The 22,254-nt window shown below is 46.4% G+C and overlaps 1 protein-coding gene across 4 annotated transcripts; it reads right to left on the reverse strand.

Annotated features, from left to right (window-relative positions):
- Positions 1-8,183: 8,183 nt before the first annotated feature.
- On the reverse strand, positions 8,184-22,009 carry REST (RE1 silencing transcription factor). Of its 4 annotated transcripts, XM_080343274.1 has the most exons (5): positions 21,837-22,009; positions 20,570-20,646; positions 19,733-19,774; positions 14,111-14,194; positions 8,184-11,024 (listed from the first exon to the last, which is right to left on the reverse strand). In XM_080343274.1, the coding sequence occupies exons 2-5, from the start codon at positions 20,631-20,633 to the stop codon at positions 9,325-9,327; spliced, it is 1,890 nt and encodes a 629-aa protein (XP_080199400.1). In that variant the 5' UTR covers positions 20,634-20,646; positions 21,837-22,009; the 3' UTR covers positions 8,184-9,324. The 4 variants fall into 4 exon arrangements, with proteins under 4 accessions (XP_080199400.1, XP_080199398.1, XP_080199397.1 ...); XM_080343272.1 differs by having other exon boundaries at positions 19,733-20,643; XM_080343271.1 differs by having other exon boundaries at positions 19,733-20,646.
- Between the last annotated feature and the right edge of the window lie 245 nt (positions 22,010-22,254).

Genomic DNA, 22,254 nt, shown 5'->3' on the forward strand with positions numbered 1-22,254 from the left:
ACACTTCTTTGTATCCTTTTCAAATTGCTGCCAACACACTCTTGTAGGGGTATAAGTATCCTGGTAACTACACAAAAGCTCCAGCAGGAAGGCCAGTGTTGGAGGAGAATGTTTCATGCCAGATCTGACAGACAAAGAGAGGTGAGGCTGCTGCAGCTCCCTTGTGCAAGGTCCAGCCGCTAGTGAGGCTGAAGATGTATTCCCAGTAGGCACAAAGCACACATCCACACCACATACATACACACAGATCACAGACAGACACATAGCACTTAAATGATTGTAGCACCACTGGCCTCTATACACACACACATGTACGTGGTGGGCTCAGACACTCAGTCTGCCCAGTAACTGCTGGTCCCTGGATGCCATTTTCCCAGTTGCTGGCACCTGGAGCTGTGAGTCCCTGAGGCTGCAGCCCCACTCTGGTTACTGGTACAGACAGTCTTGCTCACAGACACACAACTGGCCAGGACTCTGCTGGTCTCAGCCTTATTCTCTTACTCCTAGAGACATCCGGGAGCTCTGATGCCCTGAACTGTCCTTTAAAGAACCCCACACCCCTTTTCTCCCAGGTCATTTCACTTGCTTCCCCAGCTAGTCAAGTTTGATCTTCACTGGTGACTGCACAGCACTCCCCACTTCAGTTACTGCACCATGGGCACGCAGCTCCTCCGACCCATGGTCTGACTTTAGTTGCTGCCCTTGCCCTGTCATGTGTGTACACAGAATATGGAGCCCTCACCCTGGAAAGTTAGAAAGAAATTGAATAAGGACACAGGACAGATTGTGCTGATCAGTTGCAGGGCATGGCCAGATCAGCATACTGGCTAGCTTTTTACATGCAACTAGTCCTCTTTATCCCTTTTACCCCTCTCTTTCCCACACTTGTCCCGCAAATCACCTCAACCCATCCCTTTCCCCACAGTTGATTCCTTCTCTGAACATCCCCTAGTAAGTCCTATGCAATCCCAAAATATTCTTCCCCTGCATCCTATGATGCGTCCCACATCCCTGGACAGCAATCTCCCATAGCCCAAAAGGTGACCTCCATGACACAGACCGGCAGCATGGCTGAGGTTGAAGGGACCTATGGAGGTCCTCTGGTCCAGCACCCCAGCTCAAGCAAGCCCGTCTACAGGAGCCTGTCCAGGACTGTATCTAGATGGTTTTTTTTTATGAAGAGCAATGAAGGAGACTCCACAATCTCCCCGGGCAGTCTGTGCCAGTGCTCGGTCACCCTCACAGAGATCTCCCCACGACAAAGATTTACGGTGATGAGTTTCACTCCTGGACAGAGAGGCTGATGGCTCTGCAAGGAGGGCTTTGAAAGAGGCCTGGACATTCATTCCTCAGGAATCCTTTAGTTGGGTTCCACTGTGCCCCTGTGCAGCTCGAGGCTTGTGCAGATGGGCCCTTGATGGGCTGATTGCCATGATGATGGGCCTGGGAATAGCCCACCAGGGCCGTTTTTTTGACTCCCCCTCCCACCACTGTCTGTGTGCCTGTGCAGCCTGGGCAGGGGAAGCTGCTTTAATTTAGATGATGCTTAAAGAAGCCTCTTCACCAGCCTGCCCTGCAGCTGCATTTAGGCAGTTCAGCAGGGCCAACCTGCAGAAACCCAGCACTGGCCACATCTTGCTGCCTACAGTGACATTTCCAGACAGAGTTCACCACAGGCATCGCTTTTTACTTGCAGTGTCACAGAGATACACGATGTTTTTTGCCTTAAAGAGAACCTGTCTCCTGCCTGTAACACACTTGGTGTAACAGGGGGGCTGGAGGAAAACAGTGGGGAGCAGAAGCTGGCACCTCCTCGTTCGGGGCAGGCATAGAAAAAGGCACAGCGCGCTCAGTTCAAGTGAGAGGCAGGAAAAGGGTCTGGCTGTGGTCTGCTCAAAGTAGCTTGACACATCCAAACCAGGCACTCCCTGTAACATTCCTCCGCCACTGTACATCTGGAAAAGACACAACGTGAAAAGCAAACAGCTCTGCATGCAGAAGGAGTTAACTGGGAGCCCTGTCTCTGTTACAGTGGTGGTCCTCAGCCCAGGAGCTGGACATGAAAAATCACAGTCAAGGCAAGTGACTGGCATAGCAAGTCCTTCAGTTTGGGGGAAAACAAACACACATCTTTTCACAAGGACAGGTGGACTGTGTGTGAGTTCAGGGGGTAGACCCAGGAGAAAAGGCTTGCTGCCAATATGGGGATGTGCAGGGACAGGGTGCGCATGACCCCTGTGCCCAGCACCCTTCTGTGCCAAACACAGAGGTGCGAGTGGTGAGCTGGGGCAGCACGGGGCCTTGGAGGTGTGCAGATGTTGAAGGGCTTTTGTAAAAGCCACATTGTGCCACAAGAGCAGCAGACAGCCAGCAACAGCCCCAGCCAGGAACAAAAATGGGTGCTCCTGACAGATGCTAAACCTTGGTGTGTCGGCAGCTGTAATGTGGAAGCAATTAGTGCCTCAATGAAAGCATGGACATGCCTTTTATGAGCTTCCAGGGCTGAATTACACCAGAGCTGAAGACCTACTCTGGAACTCTTCTCAAAGAGAGGGTTCATGTCTGTTTTATGCCAGGCAGCCTGAAAGGTAATACAGTTTTTACCATGTCTGTGGACAACAGCTAATTTCATCTTGGCATAGGAGCCGAAAGCAAAGGTGGTTTGAGTCTGTGTGCAAAAATGAGGCACAAGGGAAGAGCTGGGAAGGTCCAGCCCCCTGGGAAGGTTTGTTCTTCATGAGTGTCCCACTGTGCACTAGCAAGGCGCAATCATTTCTAGATGCTACAGAAGAGTTCAGAACCGCTCAGTTTGCTGGAAAACTACACAAAAAAACCCCCTGCTTGTGGCTTAGGATGGAATAGATGAAATACAGGTAAAATTCTGCAGAAGGACAGATTTGAATGTATAACAGCAGTGCTTTTAACCTGGCAGGGGCTGCAGAACCTGGGGCTGTTTGCACATGTAGACAGGGTGCTCCTCCAGGCAAGGGAGGGCTGCGTGTCCCCACTGCCCTGCAAGCAGGGACATGCCGCTGCAGCTGGGAGCTGGTGGGTTGGTTTGCTTTGGCACATGTCCCATGTGGTGCCAGCTCACCCCCAAATAAAAAAAACAGCTTCCTTTCCCTGCCCAGTGGCTATTCCCGTTTCAGAGCTGCTCACAGCAGAGGACTCTCAGCGTAGGAAAATGGCTCTTGCTTTTCATGGCAAGAGCAGACCAAGTCTCATGCAAAGTCTGAAATTTTGCCTGCTGTTAATGATCCTAAAACAGCCTGTAATGTGAGGAGAGGTGCATTGGACTGGGAGCCTAATGGATCAGAAGTTTCAAGCATCTGCTTCCTGTTGATTTTTTCTGTGATTCACAGCTTGTCATTGCCTACAAACTCCCCTCACCGGCAACTGTCTTCATTGATCTTTTAGCTGAACTGGTGCAGGATGCCCTATATAACTGGTGGTGGAGCAGAAACCTGACGGTGGGCCTGTGCCCTGGCATTGCATTGACCTGTCCCCACACTTCCTCTGGTGGCAGAGGAGAGTTGTACCTGTACAGGTCAGCTAGCGGCATCCAAAACACCAAGGGGAATTCTTGACCAGCTGCTGTTGAAGATGGGTTGGTGGTAATGTCCAATGTCACATATTGGGTGCCGTGCCATGGTGTGGCTATGGCCACATCTTCAAATTAACTTTTCCTATGTATAGGTTATACATGAACAAGGTAAAGCCACTTCCGTCAGCATGACTAAGCTTTAAAAACAAACAAAAACCAAACACCAAACCAAAATCAGGAACCTAGCATTTTGGCTCCTTTGGAGCGTCAGCAAAGCCTGAGCAAGCAACTGAATTAAGACATGAGCTTGGTCTGTCCCCATACAAGCCAGCAGGAAGCTAAATCATCTTCCAGCTGAGCTAACTCCCTTTTTGGGCATCTCAGTGAGTGGACAGGAGCTCACACTGGCCTGCAAGGTACCATGGAGCTATGCACTGGTGCTCTGCTACCAAGTTCTGTTAAATAAGAGCTTAGTGTAAAGCAGCTTCTAAGCATGTTTTCAGCCCAGCAGGTTTTATCCTGTTTCTCTGTTGGAAAAAAATAGCAGGTTTTCTGCCAAAGTGTGAGGAGCTAATCAAAGATAAGGATGATCTGACTGCTGGTTTAAGGGAAAATGGTTTCTCATGTTGCCAACCTGCTTGTGTCCTCTCATTCTAGCTACCTTGTCCCCAGAAGACCTTCCTGGGGGTAGGGGGCAACAGTGGCTGGTGCTACAAAGGGCAGGGCTTCTTCTACTGATCCAGCTTGAAATCATTAATGCACATAGCACAGAGCAAAGAGGCATATAGGTACTCAGGCCCTGCTGTCTCTGTGCCAAGTGCTCAGAGTATCTCCCTTGCAGCCTGTGGGCAGGCCTGGGTACCACTGCTGTTCCATCTCCTTACTCTGGCTTTACCATAAAGTGCACATGTGCTGCCTGGAACACTTCCAGGGAAGAGACCCAAAACCTGCCCCCTTACACAGGTGATGACAGCCCTGCCACCCTGCAGCCCTCCAAGGCGATGTCCCGTGGTAACACTGCACCCTGCTCTTTGCCACTTAACCATGAGCTGCATGGCTCAGAAACCCAAATTCCCACTGACAAAGACTGCTCTGGGGGCTGTATTGCTTATGAGAAAGCATTTAGTCAGGAGACAAAAGCTCACTTCTTACACTTCTAGGAGCATCCCATATTGTTCAAAGCTGCAGCAGCTGCATATCCAACTATGTCCACAAGCTCATCAAATGTCATTTTGCCATTTTCCCTTGGCAAATAGGAATTGTTCTGCATTAGCAGAAGTAAGAATGGCCAAGCACTAGAAGGCAGGTTAGCATCACGGGCTAATCCATCTCAGGTTTTCAAAACGGGCCAGACTGGCAGCGACAAAAAGTCATCCTTGCAGCTATACCAGGCTCCACAGCTCCCAAGACATTTTCAATATCTATATAGACAGTAATGTAGCTATAGGGATGACGAGTGACATCATTTTTATAAATCTACTATTAATTCCTCAAATGAAGGAGCACCAGAGACCCTTCTGGAACGCAAGAGGAATTGCCATCTGCATTACCTCTGAAACTCAAAGTTTAAATTCCACAGCTCCCATCAAGCTGCATTTCTTCTCACATAGCAGGGAATAGCTATCGGGCCTGTCCTGCCCAGTCACAAAGAGGCGCAGCATTAAGTTTGAACCTCCTCCATACATGTTCATCTCCCCGCTGTGCCCTCACTGAAGCAGGCAGGGAAATGAATACCATATGTTGAAATAAAAAAAATAACCTATTTCTGGAGCTGCTGCCCCTGTCTGCAGTCATGTCTGTGTGCACACACACAGGATCTACATACTGGCTCCCCATGCCATGCTGGCTTGAGGTCGTGAAGAGCCTTGTCAACGATGCTTGCACTGCTCCTGCCTGTAGTTACAAACGGCTTCCGCAGCCATTAATAAGTGGGACATAGAAGCTGCAAGTTCCTTAATAAAGTTTATTTAATCATAACTATGCTTAGGAAAATACACTTGGAAGGGTTAATATAATGCAATTTAGTTTAACTTTATACTACATTTTGGACAAAAGACTTCTTATACATGCTTTAGGTAAAAACAGGATGTACGGTCTGGCTTGTTTTACATCTATTACAACTGTAGAAAAGACTGTCATGCACTACAGTAGAGAGCATGAAAAAATACCTTTGGTTTAATTCAGAAAATACAAGTATTGCACTGTAAAAGCATCAAACATGGTGCAACTAAACATCATAAACATGTTTCCATGCCAGCTTACAAAAGTTTGTTAGCTAGTAACTTCAGAGTGGCGGGGAAATATATGTACACACAAAACAATCCTGTTAGCTATCTGGATTCTGTTAATATTGTATGCATGCCACATATCTACACAACTGACATTAAAGAAAACTCCTGAATTCGATTTAATACCTTTCAGCTACATTAAATATGTTGAAATCAATTAAATCTATTGAAATCAATGACACTACCATATCTCAAGTGGCCTGTCAGTTGTTAAACATTCTTCTTCCTTAAAGGACTAAAGTTCCAATCTAGATTGCCAAAATCCAGAAACAGCAACTACAATATCATGGATTATTAATGCCTAGCTACCCAATTCTAGATCGTGCCTCAGGGCAGTTACTTTGTGTGTATAAATTCATGCAGTAAAAGCCCGAAACACCACGTTGCTCAACCAAGGGCTGGCAGCCTTGGGCTATCGTTGTGCTAATCCTTCCAACCACGTGTCAAGAGGTTGAACACTCGTACGGGTATTATTGCCAAGAAACACAAAAAATGCTAGCATTGGCAAAACCAACACAAAATAATTTAAGAATATTGAAAAAGACTTTAAAAAGGCATTGTTTAAAGGGAGATACAGCAATGTAAGACCACCCTATATGGTGGGTCACATGACCTGCATTCCCCCCTCACTTACTCAATATTAGCAATGTCTAATATTTTAGGTACACATAATGCATTACATCCTTGCTGCTTTACCAAAACACACTCCTAAACCTTAGGCTTATCAGGCAGAGAATTCCACCACAGTTTTATACCAACATTAGGTATTTCAGGACATCAATGATGGGTTTCAGATAGAAAAAACAAATTTTTCTTCTTAATCTGTTAATAACTTATTTTCAGTTTCTAATCTTGTGGTAAGAAACACTGTCGAACAGGAGCTGACTGTCATCTTCAAAGAGTTCTTGTCAGATCAAGTATTGAAAACTTCAGCACTTTCCAGAAATGTGCAGCACAGTACCTCAGAGAACCACATATTTGTTTTCAACTCAGAGAGAGAGACTGAGTCAGCCAACACCATTGTTTTCATTTAAAATTATTTCAGAAAAATTATTTCATTTAAAAATATTTCAGAAAAATCATCAGGCCAGACCACAAGTTTATTTGAACATAGCTAAAGTCCTCGATGTCTCTCACAAGATGGCAAAGGCTCTTTGCAAGGATATGAAGGGAGCTATAAAACCTCTACACAGTACTGGAATTCCCAGCATCTGCTCACATCGCTCACAAATCGTGACATTTATATATAAAAGAAATACTATTATGAAGAAAAAATACATCTAAGGCTATTACAACTGTTTGTTTAGGAAAACAATTCATCTAGGTTTATTTTCTTAACGTTTAACATAAATATAGTTGCAACTTGATCTTCAGTTGACAATGATTGTCGCAGCCAGGGTAAAGATTGAACACTAGCTAAGCAAACAAAAACTCACTATACATTATACAATTTATTTCTGCCACAAGGGATGCCTTCCCTCTCGTCTTTGGCCTCCTATTACCAATCTCTCCCAAAAGCAGAAGCAATGTAGCATTGTTGCTCTCTATTCATTCAAGGCAGTGGGTTTGTTAGGAGAGGAAGATGATGTGCAGACATGCAGGGTTTATTGCAGAGCTGACACTGAGAGCAAAGTGCTCTGGCAAATAGTGTTGGAGCTCCTCAGCTCCACTCTCCCAGTGACACCTGTCTCCAAATTTGCTTTTTTGGAGCTGACAACCAGAGCAGCTGCCCCCAACTGCTCCCACTGGAAAGGTGGCTCATGACAGTCAGGAGGCTGCACGGATGGGACTGGAGGGGTTTGCTTTCCCTGCTGGTTTGGATTTTGTTTACATTTTGCCACAGGCTGGTTATAAGCAGTCAGAATGCAATCCTTCTTGTGGTTGTGTGGGCCAGGAATTAAATTTGTTTCTAAACAAAAAAAACTCCTGGCATGACATGTAGACCTGAGATGGCAATCTGATCACTTATGTGTTTCTCTCTGCATGGAAGCAGGGTGATTTTATTAAATGCCACTTGAATGAATAGGGAGCAGGAATTCCTACAGTTTTAATGCCAGGTTTGTTGCTTACCAGTTGATTTATCTTTATTTGTTTTTTTGGTGTGTGACATGCTAGATTTTGATGAACCGTACTTATATCAGTGCTACTTTTGGGTTTTTTGTTTGTTTTTTAAGCTCATAAAGTTGGACTGCTGTCCATCAGAGAAATTAAAAGGGGAGGGAAAAAAAATCATCCAGACTTGCAGAATCTGCAGACCATTTCCACTGAGAGTGAATATTTTCCTGTCTGATGATCCCAAATCACAAATCAGAATTTATTACTCTGTATGGGTACTAAAAGTATCAGAAGTGGCAGTTCCATGATAAAAATTAGCATAGGATAGTGTTTTGAAATTGCATGGGTAACCTTTTCCACAAGAGCTATACAATTTTAAAGCCAGTCAAAAATACATAGCCAAGCACTTCATAATTACAGCAACTTCATGCACAGCTAGCAATACCACAACAAGAAAAACTGCAGTAAGGAGCATCACAGAAAACTGTCATAGGAAACTGTCCCATGGTAAGCAACAAATCTGAACGTTTCCAAGTAAAAAAACTTACACAAACAAAACCAAACATGCATATATAAAGTGTACATGTACTGCACAAGCGCTATTCCTAACGGTTTAAACTGCATAGGTAAAAATCAAAAACAATGTGCAATATTTAAGCCCTTAAAGCACAATCGTAAAAAAAAAAAAAAAAAAAAAGCAGAAATTAAAAATAACAAACTTGCTCCCCCACAACAAAGCCAATTACATATCCTAGTCATTAAGATATTAATCAAGACAGAAGTTCTCCAATCAAAAGCTGGAAGGACTACTCCCAGATTTTGGCTCACCATTCATGTTTAGGGGATCTGAAATGTATGTTCACAATTATAATTATCTTAAACAGTTATGTTCATCATTAGCCAACTTTGATTTGTTTTACAAAGTGCTCTTTTATGTAGTAGAAGCTATCTTTCTGGTAGAAAATCATCAAGTAGTTTAACACTTTGAACATCAAGACACATCAAGAAGAACTCAAAAAAAAGGGGGAAGGGAATATGGGAGAGAGAAGGAGTTGGCTGCTAGAAAAGAAAGTAACTAATGCTAATGGCTCTATAAACATCCAACTTGTGTATAGGTAACTACAGTCTTGTTCCTAAAACTCAGTTTATGAAAGAACTGCATAAGCTAATAGCCTAGAAGCTTACACTGACTTTACAGGACACAGCCTCATACACCCTACCTGCCTTCTCTAGTTCAGAGTTCCAATAGTTAGTGAGCTCACCATTACACAGTAAGTTGTCAAAAAATATTTTCAACTTAAAAAAAAAATAATCAAAAAACCAACACAGGCACTAAAGCAAACTTTACTTAAAAAAAACCCCTAGTAAATCTACAAAATCTGTACATAAGCTGTATAAGATCTTACAAAAGAAGATTCCCCCAAACCACAGCTATTTCTACTCCTGCCCTTTTGTTGCCTTCTCAAGATAATAGACATTGACTAAGTGGCGATTGAGGTGCTTGCTGTATTCACCTTCCTTTTTAAATGAACGGTCACAAAAAATGCACACATAGTTCTCCTTGGCCACTGTGGTGTCTGCAGCTCCTTGTGACTTCTTTGGACTTGTTTCCTCTTGTACGGAGCGAGTGCCATTTAAACCCGAGTCATCGCTTCCTTCTGATATGTTGTCACTTATGTCGCTGCCTTCGTGGCTGTGGATACCCTCATCCTCATCTATTTCCTGAGATTCATTCACTGCTGTGTTATCCGGAGATGATAAGGCCAGAGCTACTTTAGGGCTCTGCGTACACCCTTCTGGGGTTGCAGGTGCCGACACAGCATCCCCCGTGGACTCTGTTGCTGGCAGGCACATCTTGGTCAGCTCCATCGGGTCCGAGTGACCCACAGTTTCTGCCACACGGGTTTCCTCTGGCTCCTGCTCAGGCACCAGATCTGATACCGCATCGATGGGCACATCCAAGCTTTTTTCAGAAGGCACTGCATGGGAAGACTCCTCAGAGCGAGTGTCTTCCCCTCTGTCCGTCTTTCTCTCCTCATTTTCACCAACAGTGCCTACACTCTCCCCTGCAGCAGCAGGCATTTCTTGGTCCTCTACCTCAGCTCCTGTGTTTGTATCTAGAGCTGGCAGACAAAGCTGCCCTGGGTCTTGTGTGCAGCTTCCTTTGGGATGGGTGCTCTCACCCTTGAGCACAAGGCCACCTCCGTTGTTTAACACCACGGTGTCAGTGGCATCTTGCTCCTTCTGGTTGCTGCCCTCAGTCTCAGGCTTCATGCTTCCATCCTCTTCTGTGGTAGAACACTCATCTGGCATCTCCTCGTCCTCGATCTTCTCCTGATCGAGTTTACTGCTTTTCTTACTGTGCTTGTTTTTCAGAGCTTTCTTTTTTCTGTTTTTCTTGAGGCAAGAATTTTGCTTTTTAGGCTCCTCCTCTGGTACAACATCACTTTTCTGAGCTTCCTGGCAGTCTCTGGGTTTAGTTTCCGCTTTCTTTTTCTTTTTTGTTACTGCTGAGGTATCACTTGCAGGCTCTTGCTTTGAGGAAGTTACTTCAGCCTCTGCCTTTCTTTTGATCTTCTTTGTTTTACATGTTTTCTCAGTATTTTTCTCAGTTTTAATATCCACCTCCTTGTTTTCTGAAGCCGATTTTCGACTTCTGGTTGTCACCTGGCCTGCAGAAACATTGCTCGTTGGCTTCTTTTCCTTTGCTGAATGATCTTTTTTCTCCACTTTCACAATTTTCTCAGTTTTCTTTGCAGCTGAATCCCCTTTCATTTGTTCCTTCTCCACTTTGTCATTACTGCTTTCAGAAAAGTCAGCTTCGCTCTTTTTAGTCCGTAGCTTCACCTTTGAAACATCCATGGTAATATCAGAACAATCCGGATGCCTGGATTTGATGTGATACTGCAGGTTGCATTTTTTAGACGCTGCGTAATCACAAACAGGACAGAGAAACTGGCGCGGATTGATGTGGAGCTCAACGTGCTTTTTGAAATTGCTGCGGTCAGCTGTTTTGTAGTCACAGTGTGGGCAAGTCAGAGGCTTCGGCCCATTGTGAACCTGCCTTGCGTGACGAGTTACTTCATGCTGGTTTGAGGCCACATAGCTGCACTGATCACATTTGAATGGCTTCTCACCTAAGGAAGGAAGGGCGGAAGGGAATGATGGTGATTATTAAGCATGGGAGGTGGGGGAGAAATCACTTCCTGCTAATACAGATACAGAAATATGAAACTCAAAAAAGAAAAAATTATCCATGCCCCTCTAAAATTAAGTAAAATCAACATAAGAAACTCACAAGTCACAAACACATTCACAAGACACCAAAAACAAAATACAAAAAAGAGAGAAGGGGCAAGGGTTGGGAGGAAGGGGATCCAAAACCAAACAAGCAGTAACAACATCACAGGTTCTGGCTATGCATACATACCGGCAGAGATCTCTCTACAGTAATATTAGCAAATGGAATCCATACCCAACTGGTCCATTGAATGCATTGTAGAAAAATGGAAATGTTAACATTTGATGAATAGCAGTTTCACACAAACTTTTCAAAAAAGTCCAACTTTACACAGATTTAGCATACTTCATGTTTGCATTGAAAAGGGAATAAGGGGAAAAAAGCTATCAAAAGGCAAAGCACGTGAAAGGGACACACTGCTCAGATTATGTTTACCTCTGGTAATTCGGTTTGCTGTTATGGTGTCTCAAACACACGATGCACTGGCTGCAGGCTACTCTTGGCAAGCCAAGAAGATGGAGTCCAAAGCCATCATGTTACTACTGAAATCTGCGCTTACAGTTTTGCAACGATTCTTGCAGAAGTGTTCCTGAAATGTTCTGTTTAGTGTATGCCATTGCAGCAGAAGTGGCTTTCCATTTACACGTCAAAGTAAAGAGTAAAAACACTTCTACTGCAACAACTCAAAACCAGAAATACTTTGAGAACATCTCATCTGTGCATGTGCAAAGCTGAAGAATTTAGGACGCTCCTACGCTCTGAACCAGCATCTCAAAACTGACCTGCAGAACTAATGCATGTCACTTTTTAAGTAGGCTGTAAATCCACTCCAGCCCCTTCTGCTCACGGTATAACAGTACTTCTCCCAGCCCTGCACCACACTGCCCTGATGCTGCCCATACTCCTGCTGCTCCTCTGCAAGTGCAACTCAGGAGGCGAGAGCAGCCTGCAATAAAGATCACTGTGCAAGAAGTCACTGTGACTGTGGTGTTTGTGTGGCTGCCACATGTCTGATCTGACGCCCCTACAAACTCTACAAAAGGCTGTGCTGCCTCCCTGGCAGGAAGGATGGGGACACTTGTTTAAGAGTCTAGATCACTTAATGTTGGGCTGCAGCACCTCTTTTATTATTTAAAGAAGGTCTACTTTGATCTTTGATCTATATTCTTTCCTTCTTTCCTTTTTTCCCTTTCACTTCCTGGCAAACTTTTCCACAAGTTTGCACTTGATGTGCTTCACTAGTCATCTCACAAATATGGACGTTATTGCCTACACTTCAAAGAACAGTTCCACGTTAGGTAGAGCAAGGATAAGAACAGACTCTCTCTTACATGTACTTGAACAAACACAGAGTGTTCAGAGGTGAAATGGAGTAACTCAAAGGTCGTATGTGTAGAGTTTGTGTTTATTACTTCTACTAAATGCAGGGGTTTTGTTGCACAGTGGAAAGACGTGTACCAAGATGGCTAAGAATACAGCTGCAGCTGTGAAGTATGCTCTTAAACCACTGTTGTTCCCTGTCTGACGTTTGAAGAAAGCTCCAGCACCAGTTTGCCTTAAAAGGCCAGCCTGTGAACTGCAGGAGTCCAGAAATTGCCCCAGAAAAGGTTCAGCTGCCTGGGTAATGTGGAAAGACATGCAACAGAAGTTACAGTGGCTATTAATAAAACAGCCCTGATAGCAAGAGTCCCAGGTGCACTGTCATGTCTGTCAGCACAGCTCCCTGCTTCCTGCCCCGACTTTTAAGGGCCAAGGGCAGACCCCACTCCTCATCTCCTTTGGATCTGAGACTTCCTTGCACAGACAAGGGGAGAATAAGATGTTCATGAAACGGTTTCCAGGCTCAATATTGACCACACCATTCGCAAATTCAAATTTAGCCCAGAAGTATTTTTGTTTCTGGAAGCAGAATATTTCATTCACAAAATTCTAAAACAAAAATATGGGCATGTCATTTTAAAGCTGACTATTCTTAATGGGTCTAAACCCCCCTCCACTACAGTTAAAATTGCCTGCCTTCTGGTTACAATTAAAAGCCTCATCTATTGAAACTGAAAGAATTACAGTTCAGAAGACTTTGACTACTGTTTGCTAGGATTAGGAATTCATCTAGGTCTGGTCAATTCAGGTATTAGTAGATCAAAAGCACAGGCTGAGACTGACCTGAGCTCCCCTAGGAGGGTCACAAAGGACAACTGTGCTTGTTTTTAGCACGTCTATGCTATTACAACTCACAAAAATGCTATTAATTCATTCAAGAAGAGATTCACAAGACGAAGAAAACAGGAGATGTTTGTAACACCACAACTTATGACCAGTAATGGGAAATAAAGGCTAGTGAAAACTGCTAGTTTCGCTTTTAGCGCCACAATACAGAATCGCTTGTGAATACCCTCCGAGTTTGCTTTTTTCCCCCCTGTGTCTCCATGCCATAAGCAGATACCATGTTGCACGTTTCTGTAGTGCTAAGCAAAAGCTAAGGCTTCCCTCAGAACTCCTGGATGAGATGAGATTGCAGACATTACACAGGAGACTCTCAGCTGATCAGAATTTTTCCAGATTCATTGATTTGAACTGAGTGATGGCAGCAGACAGAAGACAAGAATCTGCTCCTGTATCATCACAATGTTGCACTTGCTACTAGATCACGAGGACTACTAGGGCAGCTGTGTGAACCTCAGAACACATCTTGGAGAGTAAAAGGGAAAGAAGAAGATATATTCCCCTGTTATCACTTTTATTAATGACACTTAGCATTTCCGTACCAGATATAGACAACCTTCTCTGTTAAAACAGGAGCTAAAGCTCAGGCCATACTGGATGACACCTCAGACAGAACTGGGAATCCTGCAATAAGTGGCCCTGCTTGAGCAGGGGGGCTGAACCAGATGACCTCCAGAGGTCCCTTCCATCCTCAACCATGCTGTGATTCTGTGAACCACCCCCTTTTCCTGAGCCATGCTGCTGCTGCCCCTTACCAACCTGAGTGGGTGCGCATGTGCCGGGTTAAATGGGTCTTCTGAGAGCTGGAATAAGGACACATAGCACATTGATAGGGTCTCTCCCCTGCAAAAACAAACAGTAAATTAGTTACTGAAACACAGCTGATTCCCAGGCTTGGTTATCAAATCATACATGTGAGGCTGCCACAGATCCCCAAGTTGTACGGAGGGCACATTATTTCTCAGCAAAGGGACAGTGAGAAGTATATGCCTAAGCTGGACCAGTGCAATGCGCCATACCTTATGAATGAGGGTAGTGAAGGGGCAGAATATGAGAGGCACATCTGCATGTCCACCTAGGGTCAGACGGTAACCTCAGGCAAAAGGTGATGAGGACAGTCATCTTTAGCAAGCCCTGTGCCACCAGAGCTGACCTACCTACAGTATTTTCTCCCAGCACTTTGAAGATGCACCACAGATACAGACCCTTTAAGAAACCAGTTATGTTCTTGCTTCATGTTACACCTTACCTGAAACTTCCATGTTTAATTTGGATTACAATGGGGAACAACCAACCATTCAGTGTAGACCCACACTTGCCAGAATAAAAGTGCAGATAGAGACTCGTTCCCTACTTCCAAAATTCTACTGGCACAGTGAGATGAGCTTGGAGCATGGAAAAGCCTGGTGCCCTGCTCAGTGAAACAATGCTGCCAGCAAAAACCCAAGTGTAGCCACAGTATTTATTCTGAAGACTCAAATCCCCCTGCCTGCAGAGTTATTGTTTCTGGAGAACTAATGGAAACTAACCTGTCATAAATTACGACTCCACAAGGGACCGTTAGCTTGTGTAACTACCAGTACAATGATAACTGAAAATCCTTTACAAGTGAAGACAAGCCCCAAATAAACGCAGACAGTTTTAGAATTAGTATCTGTTAGGCAGGTCCTGATAAGCACTGGGGGTGTTTGCCCCAAGCTGCTAGCACAGCCAGACACTAGGCTGCCTTGTCTCCACTACATGTTGTAAAAACGCTTTTTAGCCTCAGGTGGATACCCCCAACAGAAGAGAGGAGTGAAGTTGGGAAGGGACGAGGAAGTTACTTGGTTGTAGTATTTTTTGGCTGCAGTATTTATTCAAATCACAGGTGGAATTTCACCACAGTATTTTGCTACATCAGTTGTGTACAACAAACGTGCTTTCCAAATCACTCAGACCTGGACATCAGCAAAAGCTCCGCATACAGGCTATTTGTTCACTTTCAGAGGCATATCTATCTGCAGCAGCAAAGACCTTCATCTGCCAGCATGTGATGAGAGGCTCCACTGCAGACCTTTGCCAAAACAGCAGTAGAAGTGGTCTTTGTAATGCAGACTAATCCCACATTTCTTCTTCCCATCAAACATTTAGACTATTGTTTTGTAGTAGATCAGCAGCTTAAAGGTAAATTCACCCTAACAATCACACCCTCCCTCCTCTTCCAGTTAAAAAAAAGGTAGGAGATTGGTGCAATACACACAATAAGATTAAGTAATGTACAAGGGAGGGGTAGGCCTTTTGTTATGAATAAATGTGGTTTGTTTTTAAATGACTCCTTACAGTCTGAAAATATGTGACTAAAGGTCCTGGAATATTCAGTCCTGTCTTCTTCCCATTACCTGAAATTTCATATCTTTAAAAGTTACCTACAATGTTAGGAATGTGGAAGAGGCTTTCTTTCAGATATTTTATATAGGGCGTAGCAACAAAACATACTATATTTAAAGTATGATGAACGCAACTAATTTAAAATGTGTTACTATCACTTGAGAATTAAATGCCTGACTACATTGCAAAGGCTGTTCTATAAAATGCTATTCTCCAAATGACTTTTATTGTAATTTTACAGGCTCGTTACATGCAAAAAAAAGCCACCAAAAAAAACCTCTCCACAAGACACTTAAAGAATAAGCCCCAAACTAGCAAAAGTTTAAGCAGACATTCAGTTCTATGCAAATGAACAGGCAGACCCATATCAGTGAACAAGTTTATGATCATCTCTTTATAAAGTTTTCTTGTAATGATATTAGAAGTTCTGTCTGCTTGAAACAAAACTGTTTCCATCGAACTTCCAACACAGTGGCAAGCAAGAAAGATGCCCTATGAAAACCTAAATTAAAAAAAAAAAAAAAAAAGGCAGTCCAAAGTTAGGCACTAAACACTGGAACTGCCTGAAGTCGACATCTTAGATATAGCCCTGCAGATGATTTTCAATTAAGTTTTCTAGAAATTGCTTCTAACAAGTAAAATAGAAAAATTGAGAACAATGCTGCACTGTCTTGCATGTAGTAGAGTTCCAGGATCAGCAGTGTGGATAGCTGATGGGATAAATCAAGTCACAACTTGGTCTAACATGTCTAATGAGCACATACAAGTCTAGGTAGATCTGTCCCTGACACAAAGGGTCCTTTCTGCCCCATTAGCAAATGAAGGGATGGCCCTGAATATCTCCAGCCACTCCCTCCTGGGCAGCAGACAAGCTCTTTCAGGTGTAGGTCTCCCAGCTGACAAGCTTATGACCGTCTGCAGGGTCTTTAAATCACCCCTCTGCAAAAGGTCCCTCAGATTTGTCAGCAGCCTGCCACACAAGCACTGTCATAAGCTGCAAGTATCTTCCAGGGCGGTTTCATGGACACCTCGTTTCCAACACAGATGGGTGCAACAGGCAAGCAGATAACCTCCGCCTGCCCTCCCATGGTCCCCAAACTTGCAAGGATGGGTATTTCTCCCACCATGCAAGGTACTAGCAGGCAGCCCCCTCCCTGCTCCTGGCCATATGCTCTGGCAGTTCTGTGTGTCCGTAGGAACTTGATTCAGTTCACTAACGACCAGAAAACCAACCTGGGGTAGAGGAAAGGAATGTACCACTCCCATTTTAGTGAGCTGAATCAACCAGTTCCAGGATATGGGGAGAAAGCTGAGACAGTCTTCCTCCAGTAGCAGCAGTGCAGCATTTGATCCTGTGAAACAGTGTGCTGTGCAGAGTCAGTGTTTCAGAAAACTGGAAGGCTCAAACACAGCAGAATCCAATTATCCGCATTTTCCCACACAGAAAAAGGCAGGTGAAGTACAAAAAATAGAGAAAGAAAAAAGTCATCCGAAGTTATTTAACCTATTAGCAATCAGGAAACCAAAGAAACAAACCACTCCAACTTTCTTCTTAACATTGTAGAACAGGAATAAAATGCAGTATGTATGCATCCCTCTCATCTTTTTTCAGCAATTATTTTTCTTAAGTTTTAAATGAAAACTAAAGATATTTTAGTATTATTCAGACAGTTTTTATTAAATTCAGTACTGTTATATGTTAACAATCTTGAAACACTTTTGACTATAAAATATCTGTGGTGTCCTTTTAATTTTTTTTATTTTTTTTTTGGGGGGGGGGGGTGTGTTTGGGGATCGTGTGCTGTGGTTTTGTGGGTTTTTTTAAGGTAAATGATTACACATTAATACCAGCAGAAACATTTAGCCTGGTGCATATATATATACCTGCCAGCAGTTTACTCATTCTTCTAATACTCTTCCTTTAGCTTTAACACTCTACCCCACAAAATCAATGTTACTGCAAACAAGGCACATTCTTAAATGAGTCTACTAACATGCAAAAGATTTTTATCAAGTGAGAACTGGCTGAAAGATCATAAGTTTTTACTTGAGAGGTAGCAAAGAAACAACTACCAGAGTGGCCTAAAAAATGCTGAAATCAAAATCACTCATTTCAGCTCAACTGAAATAACAAAAAGACAAGGCAAACTGGAGAACCAATAACCTTGATTGCACCGCTATTTTTAAAAGAGAAAATAGGAACTGGATAATATCCTCCATAGCTTAACAGGATTGATTAAAAAAAAAAAAAATTAATACAGCTCACTGATAAATTGGTCAAATGCAGTTATAACAGAGCACTTCCTAAGCAAACATGCTTTAATGGTTAGCTCCTGTAGAACTCAATAAGAGCTTTCAGAGATCAGAGAGGGGACCTAATGCCATGTACAAACACAAGCTGGGATGAAATTAAAGTCGAGACAAATGTAAAACAGATAGGTACCACAGCACAGGCTCCCATTTAGTCATGAGTTCCCCAGATGATTTATTTAGCTTTCTCCTATTATTTTGTTATTTTTAGCTTGTCTCTTTCCTGTTATCTCCCACAATACACACAAAGAAAAAAACCCAGAGGATAAACCACACCATTTTCCTAACACCACTCACAATAATCTTTGTTTACTTGTTTAGGAAAAATATATTTAGGTAGGATTGATTTTTAAACTGACTGCATCCTCTACACAACAGCATGTGGCTATTATTAAGAGAAGAATATGTCTTAATGTACTAAAAATCCCAGCAGACCTTCCCAACCCCATCAAAGCAGATACTAAAGATGCCAAACACAAACTTCTGCACAGTTGAGCTCAAGCCCAGCCCAGAGGCCGCCAGAGTCCAGCCGTCCCTTTCCAGACATCTGCAGACAACTGAAGCCTCCAAACCATTCATGTCACTGCTGTGACAGAACATAACTTCAAAGGAGAAATGCCCCAGTGTTTTGCACAGCCTACAATAAAGGGGAACTGAGTCAGGTCAGCACGCTAGAGGATGGTTAGCAAGCCGGCCCTCTCCTCAAAAGCCTTGACAAGGTGGAAAGAAAAGCTTCTGAGAAGCTGCAAGAAAGGTCTGAACTGCCCTCCCACTTCCACAAAAGGGATCAGGAGTCAAAGCAACTCTATCTCCCTGCCCAAAGAGGCAAGGGGGCTACAACGAGGTGGCTGTACTGGTCCCTTGCCAGTTTTTGCCTTGGGCTAGAGAAGAGTCTCAAGGTGGGCTACACTGTGGGACTCCCCATGCAAGAGGCTGGTGAGACTCTCTGATACCAAGCAAAGTGTTTCCTAAATCACCTGCAGCCCCAGCTCACCGGATGGTAGCAACACTGACTGTCCTCCGATTCCACTTGGTATAAACCAGAGTAGAAAGGGGCCTCTCACGCTTTTCCTTGAGGTTACAAACTGACATTAGGAGAAGATGGGAGATCAGGCAAGACTCCCTTGAGGGCTTTCTACAGGCCAAGAGAAGTATGTGTCTACTTCTGGCTACTGCAGTGATGCAGACCTTGTCAAAAAACGAGACCCCTGTATATTAAGAGAAATTCATTCACTAGAAACATAACTGCTGACTCTGTAGGTGCTGGGGGGCTCCTTCACATGTGTCTATCAGCTCTTTCTCCTCTGTAATTACCACTTAGTCAGGTTTCACCTCAGCATGAAGGCACCATTTTCAAAACCACATACGTGATTGAGGCACCTTTTGTCAATTTGCTTGCTTTGTTTTTACAGTACATCAGGCTTTCTTATTATAGAGCCTGATAATCATCACAGGCACACTTTGTCATGCACTCTTAAAAAAATTAGGTCCTCTTGGGACCCTGAAAGATTTTCTCAGTCCTCTAGGACTATAGATTGGAGCTCAAACCAAATCCACACTTCTACGGTAGCACGAAGACATGAGAGTGCAGAGTTTTATCGGAGTGGAATGAACCCTGCAAACTGAAGACTCTTAGCTTGCTTCGTTCATCACAGTTTCCCAGCATTCTTACTACGCCTAAATAAAAAAATTTGAAAGACTCACCTGTGTGAGTTCGAATATGTTGAATATAATTGTTCTTCCTGTCTGAAAAATAGGAGCATTGTGAGCAGGTATATACTTTCCGGGGAAAATGATTTCTTAGGTGTTTCTTCCAGTGATATTCACTGACGGTAGTATAAGTGCATATGGTACACTTGTAGACTCTCTCATTTTCCCCTGCTTTGTTGTGGTGCTTCAAGTGAGCCAGATAGTGATCATATCTGTTAGTGTTATACCCGCAACGATCACAACGGATTGGGCCCTTAGAGAAATCCACCTCTTCTGCAGTGCAAGAATCAGACTCCTTCACCTGGGCTTGCTTTTCTGCATTTTCTTCCACAAAGAATTTCTTAGCACTGTGAACCCTGATATGATGCACAAACTCCTTTTCAGACTCTGCCTCGTACTGGCAAGGCTTACAACGGAACGGTTTGCTCTTTGAGCTCTTAGACTTGTCCTCTGTGCTTTCTGGAGTACCCGGTGCTTCCAATGAGACATCTTTATCCACACTGGGAGTTTTAGGAGGGGAACAAGCAGCTGGACCTTGGGTTTCTACATTAGGAACTTCAAGAGAGCTTAATTCCTCATTTTCAGGTGCCTCACGGTCACTCTCTGCAGCCTGGGTATCTTCCATACCCTCTCCGTCGCTGTCTGAGAAGTTGCTGTCCCCCACTGTTGTCAGTTCTGCCATTTGTCTCTCTTCTCCAACCAGGTAATCACAACAGTTACCATTGACTTCTCCTGTCAAGGCCACGTTTGCCAACATAATGAGCTGAGGAGCTGCCAGCTCAGCTTTAGAAAGGTCATGCAAGTCATACATATCACTGGACAGTCCCATACCAATATTAGCACTGCCAGGAAAGAGGCTGTTCCCACCAGACTGTCCCAGTACTTGAGTTGCCATGTCAGTAATTCTGCTGGAAGAGAAAAGGAACACCCATAAGCACAGGAGTTGCAAAAAAGCCTCCTCTGCTTTGTGCTGTCCAAGCAGCCGTCCAGTTAACACCACAAAATTCAACCTCTTTGTGGAGGCATTGGGGCAGTGGGAGGTAGAACCCGGGGTGAGCCACTTCTCTGTTACCAGAGACCACGCTCAGCCCCGGCGGGCAGGCAGGGAGTCCCTTTGCTCTCCCCAAAGGGCTACGTGTGCTGCAGGATCCCACCGGGTGGAGGCCGGGCCGGGAGCACTGACAGCGGGGTCCAACGGGGCCCAGGCCGGGCTACGTGCCGCGGAGTGCCCCCGCCGGGCCGGAGCGCTGTCCGCTCACACCGGGCCGCGCCGGCTCCGCCATATCAGACACCGGGGGAGGCGAAGGCGCCCGCGGTGGGTGATGATGCCGCCGGGCCCCGCCGAGGGCCCCCGCCCGGCTGCCGGAGGGACCCCGCCGGGCCCGAGGCCGCCAACAAAAGGGGGCGGCTCGGCCCGGCCGCCGGCCCCCCCGCGGCCCGGCGCACATCCGCCAGGGGAGGCGGGGGAGGCGGCCGGGGGAGCCCGGCCGGGCCGTGCCCCCGCCGCAGCCGCCCTCCCTCCTTGCCAGGCATGCGGCCATTTTCTGCCTGCCCACACAAAGCGGCCCTCCCCGCGCCGCCCGCCGCCGCCCCCGGCTCGCCCGCCACGGCCGGGGGCCCTGGCCGGGCACGGCCGACCCAGCGCTGCCCCTGCCGCCGGCCCGCGAGGACAGGAGGCGAGGACTCAGCTCCCTCCTCGCCCCCGCGACGGGCAGGAGTGGGGGAAGCGGCTCGGTACCGGCAAGGTCTCGGCGGCCCGCACCCAGCCGGTGTCTGGCGACGGGAGGGCGAGCGGCCCCCCAGGCCTCCGCCCGGGCCCACGGCCTGGGGCTGCGCCCGGCCCGGCCGGCGGCGGTATCGCCTTCCGGCGGCGGCGAGGCCCGGCGAGCGCCCCCGCGGCCAGCGCGGCGCAGGCGGCGGCCGCGGCTCCTTAGCCGTGGTGCTGATCCCCCCGCGGCCCGGCCCGCCCCGCCGGGCCCGGCCGCCCCCACCCGTCCGCCGGCCGCAGATCAGCCCTGGACAGCGCCTCTCGCCCGCCCGGCCCGGCCCCGCTCCCCCCTCCCCCGGGCCCGGGCTCCGCCGGACCCGCCGCACTCACCGGCGGCGCGGGGCCGCCCGGCCGCGCGTCTGCTGCGGGGCGCGGGGCGGTGCGCGCGGGGCAGGGGCGCGCGCGAGGCGGGGAGGCGCTGGTAGCGGCGGCGGCGCGGCGGGAGGCGCCGCACATTCCAGCACACGGCACGGCACGGCACGGCGCACGCAGCGGCGCAGCGCGCAGCGGCGGCACCGCCCCGCCAGCCCCGCCCGCCCCCACCGGCGCCGCGCGCCCCGCCCCGCCCCCGGCTGCGAGCTGGGGCGGGGGGACGGTGCGGGAGGGGCCGGGGCCAGGGGGTCGACCCGAGTGCAGCGGGCGGCGGTGGCGGCGGGAGCGCTGGGGGCACCGAGGCGCAGGGGTAACGCGGGAAGGGGACCCGGGAGGGCGAATCCACCCGTGGCTTCCACCCGCGGAGAGGGTTCGT

Source organism: Nesoenas mayeri, assembly GCF_963082525.1.
Source record: "Nesoenas mayeri genome assembly, chromosome: 4".
Classification (NCBI taxonomy): domain Eukaryota; kingdom Metazoa; phylum Chordata; class Aves; order Columbiformes; family Columbidae; genus Nesoenas; species Nesoenas mayeri.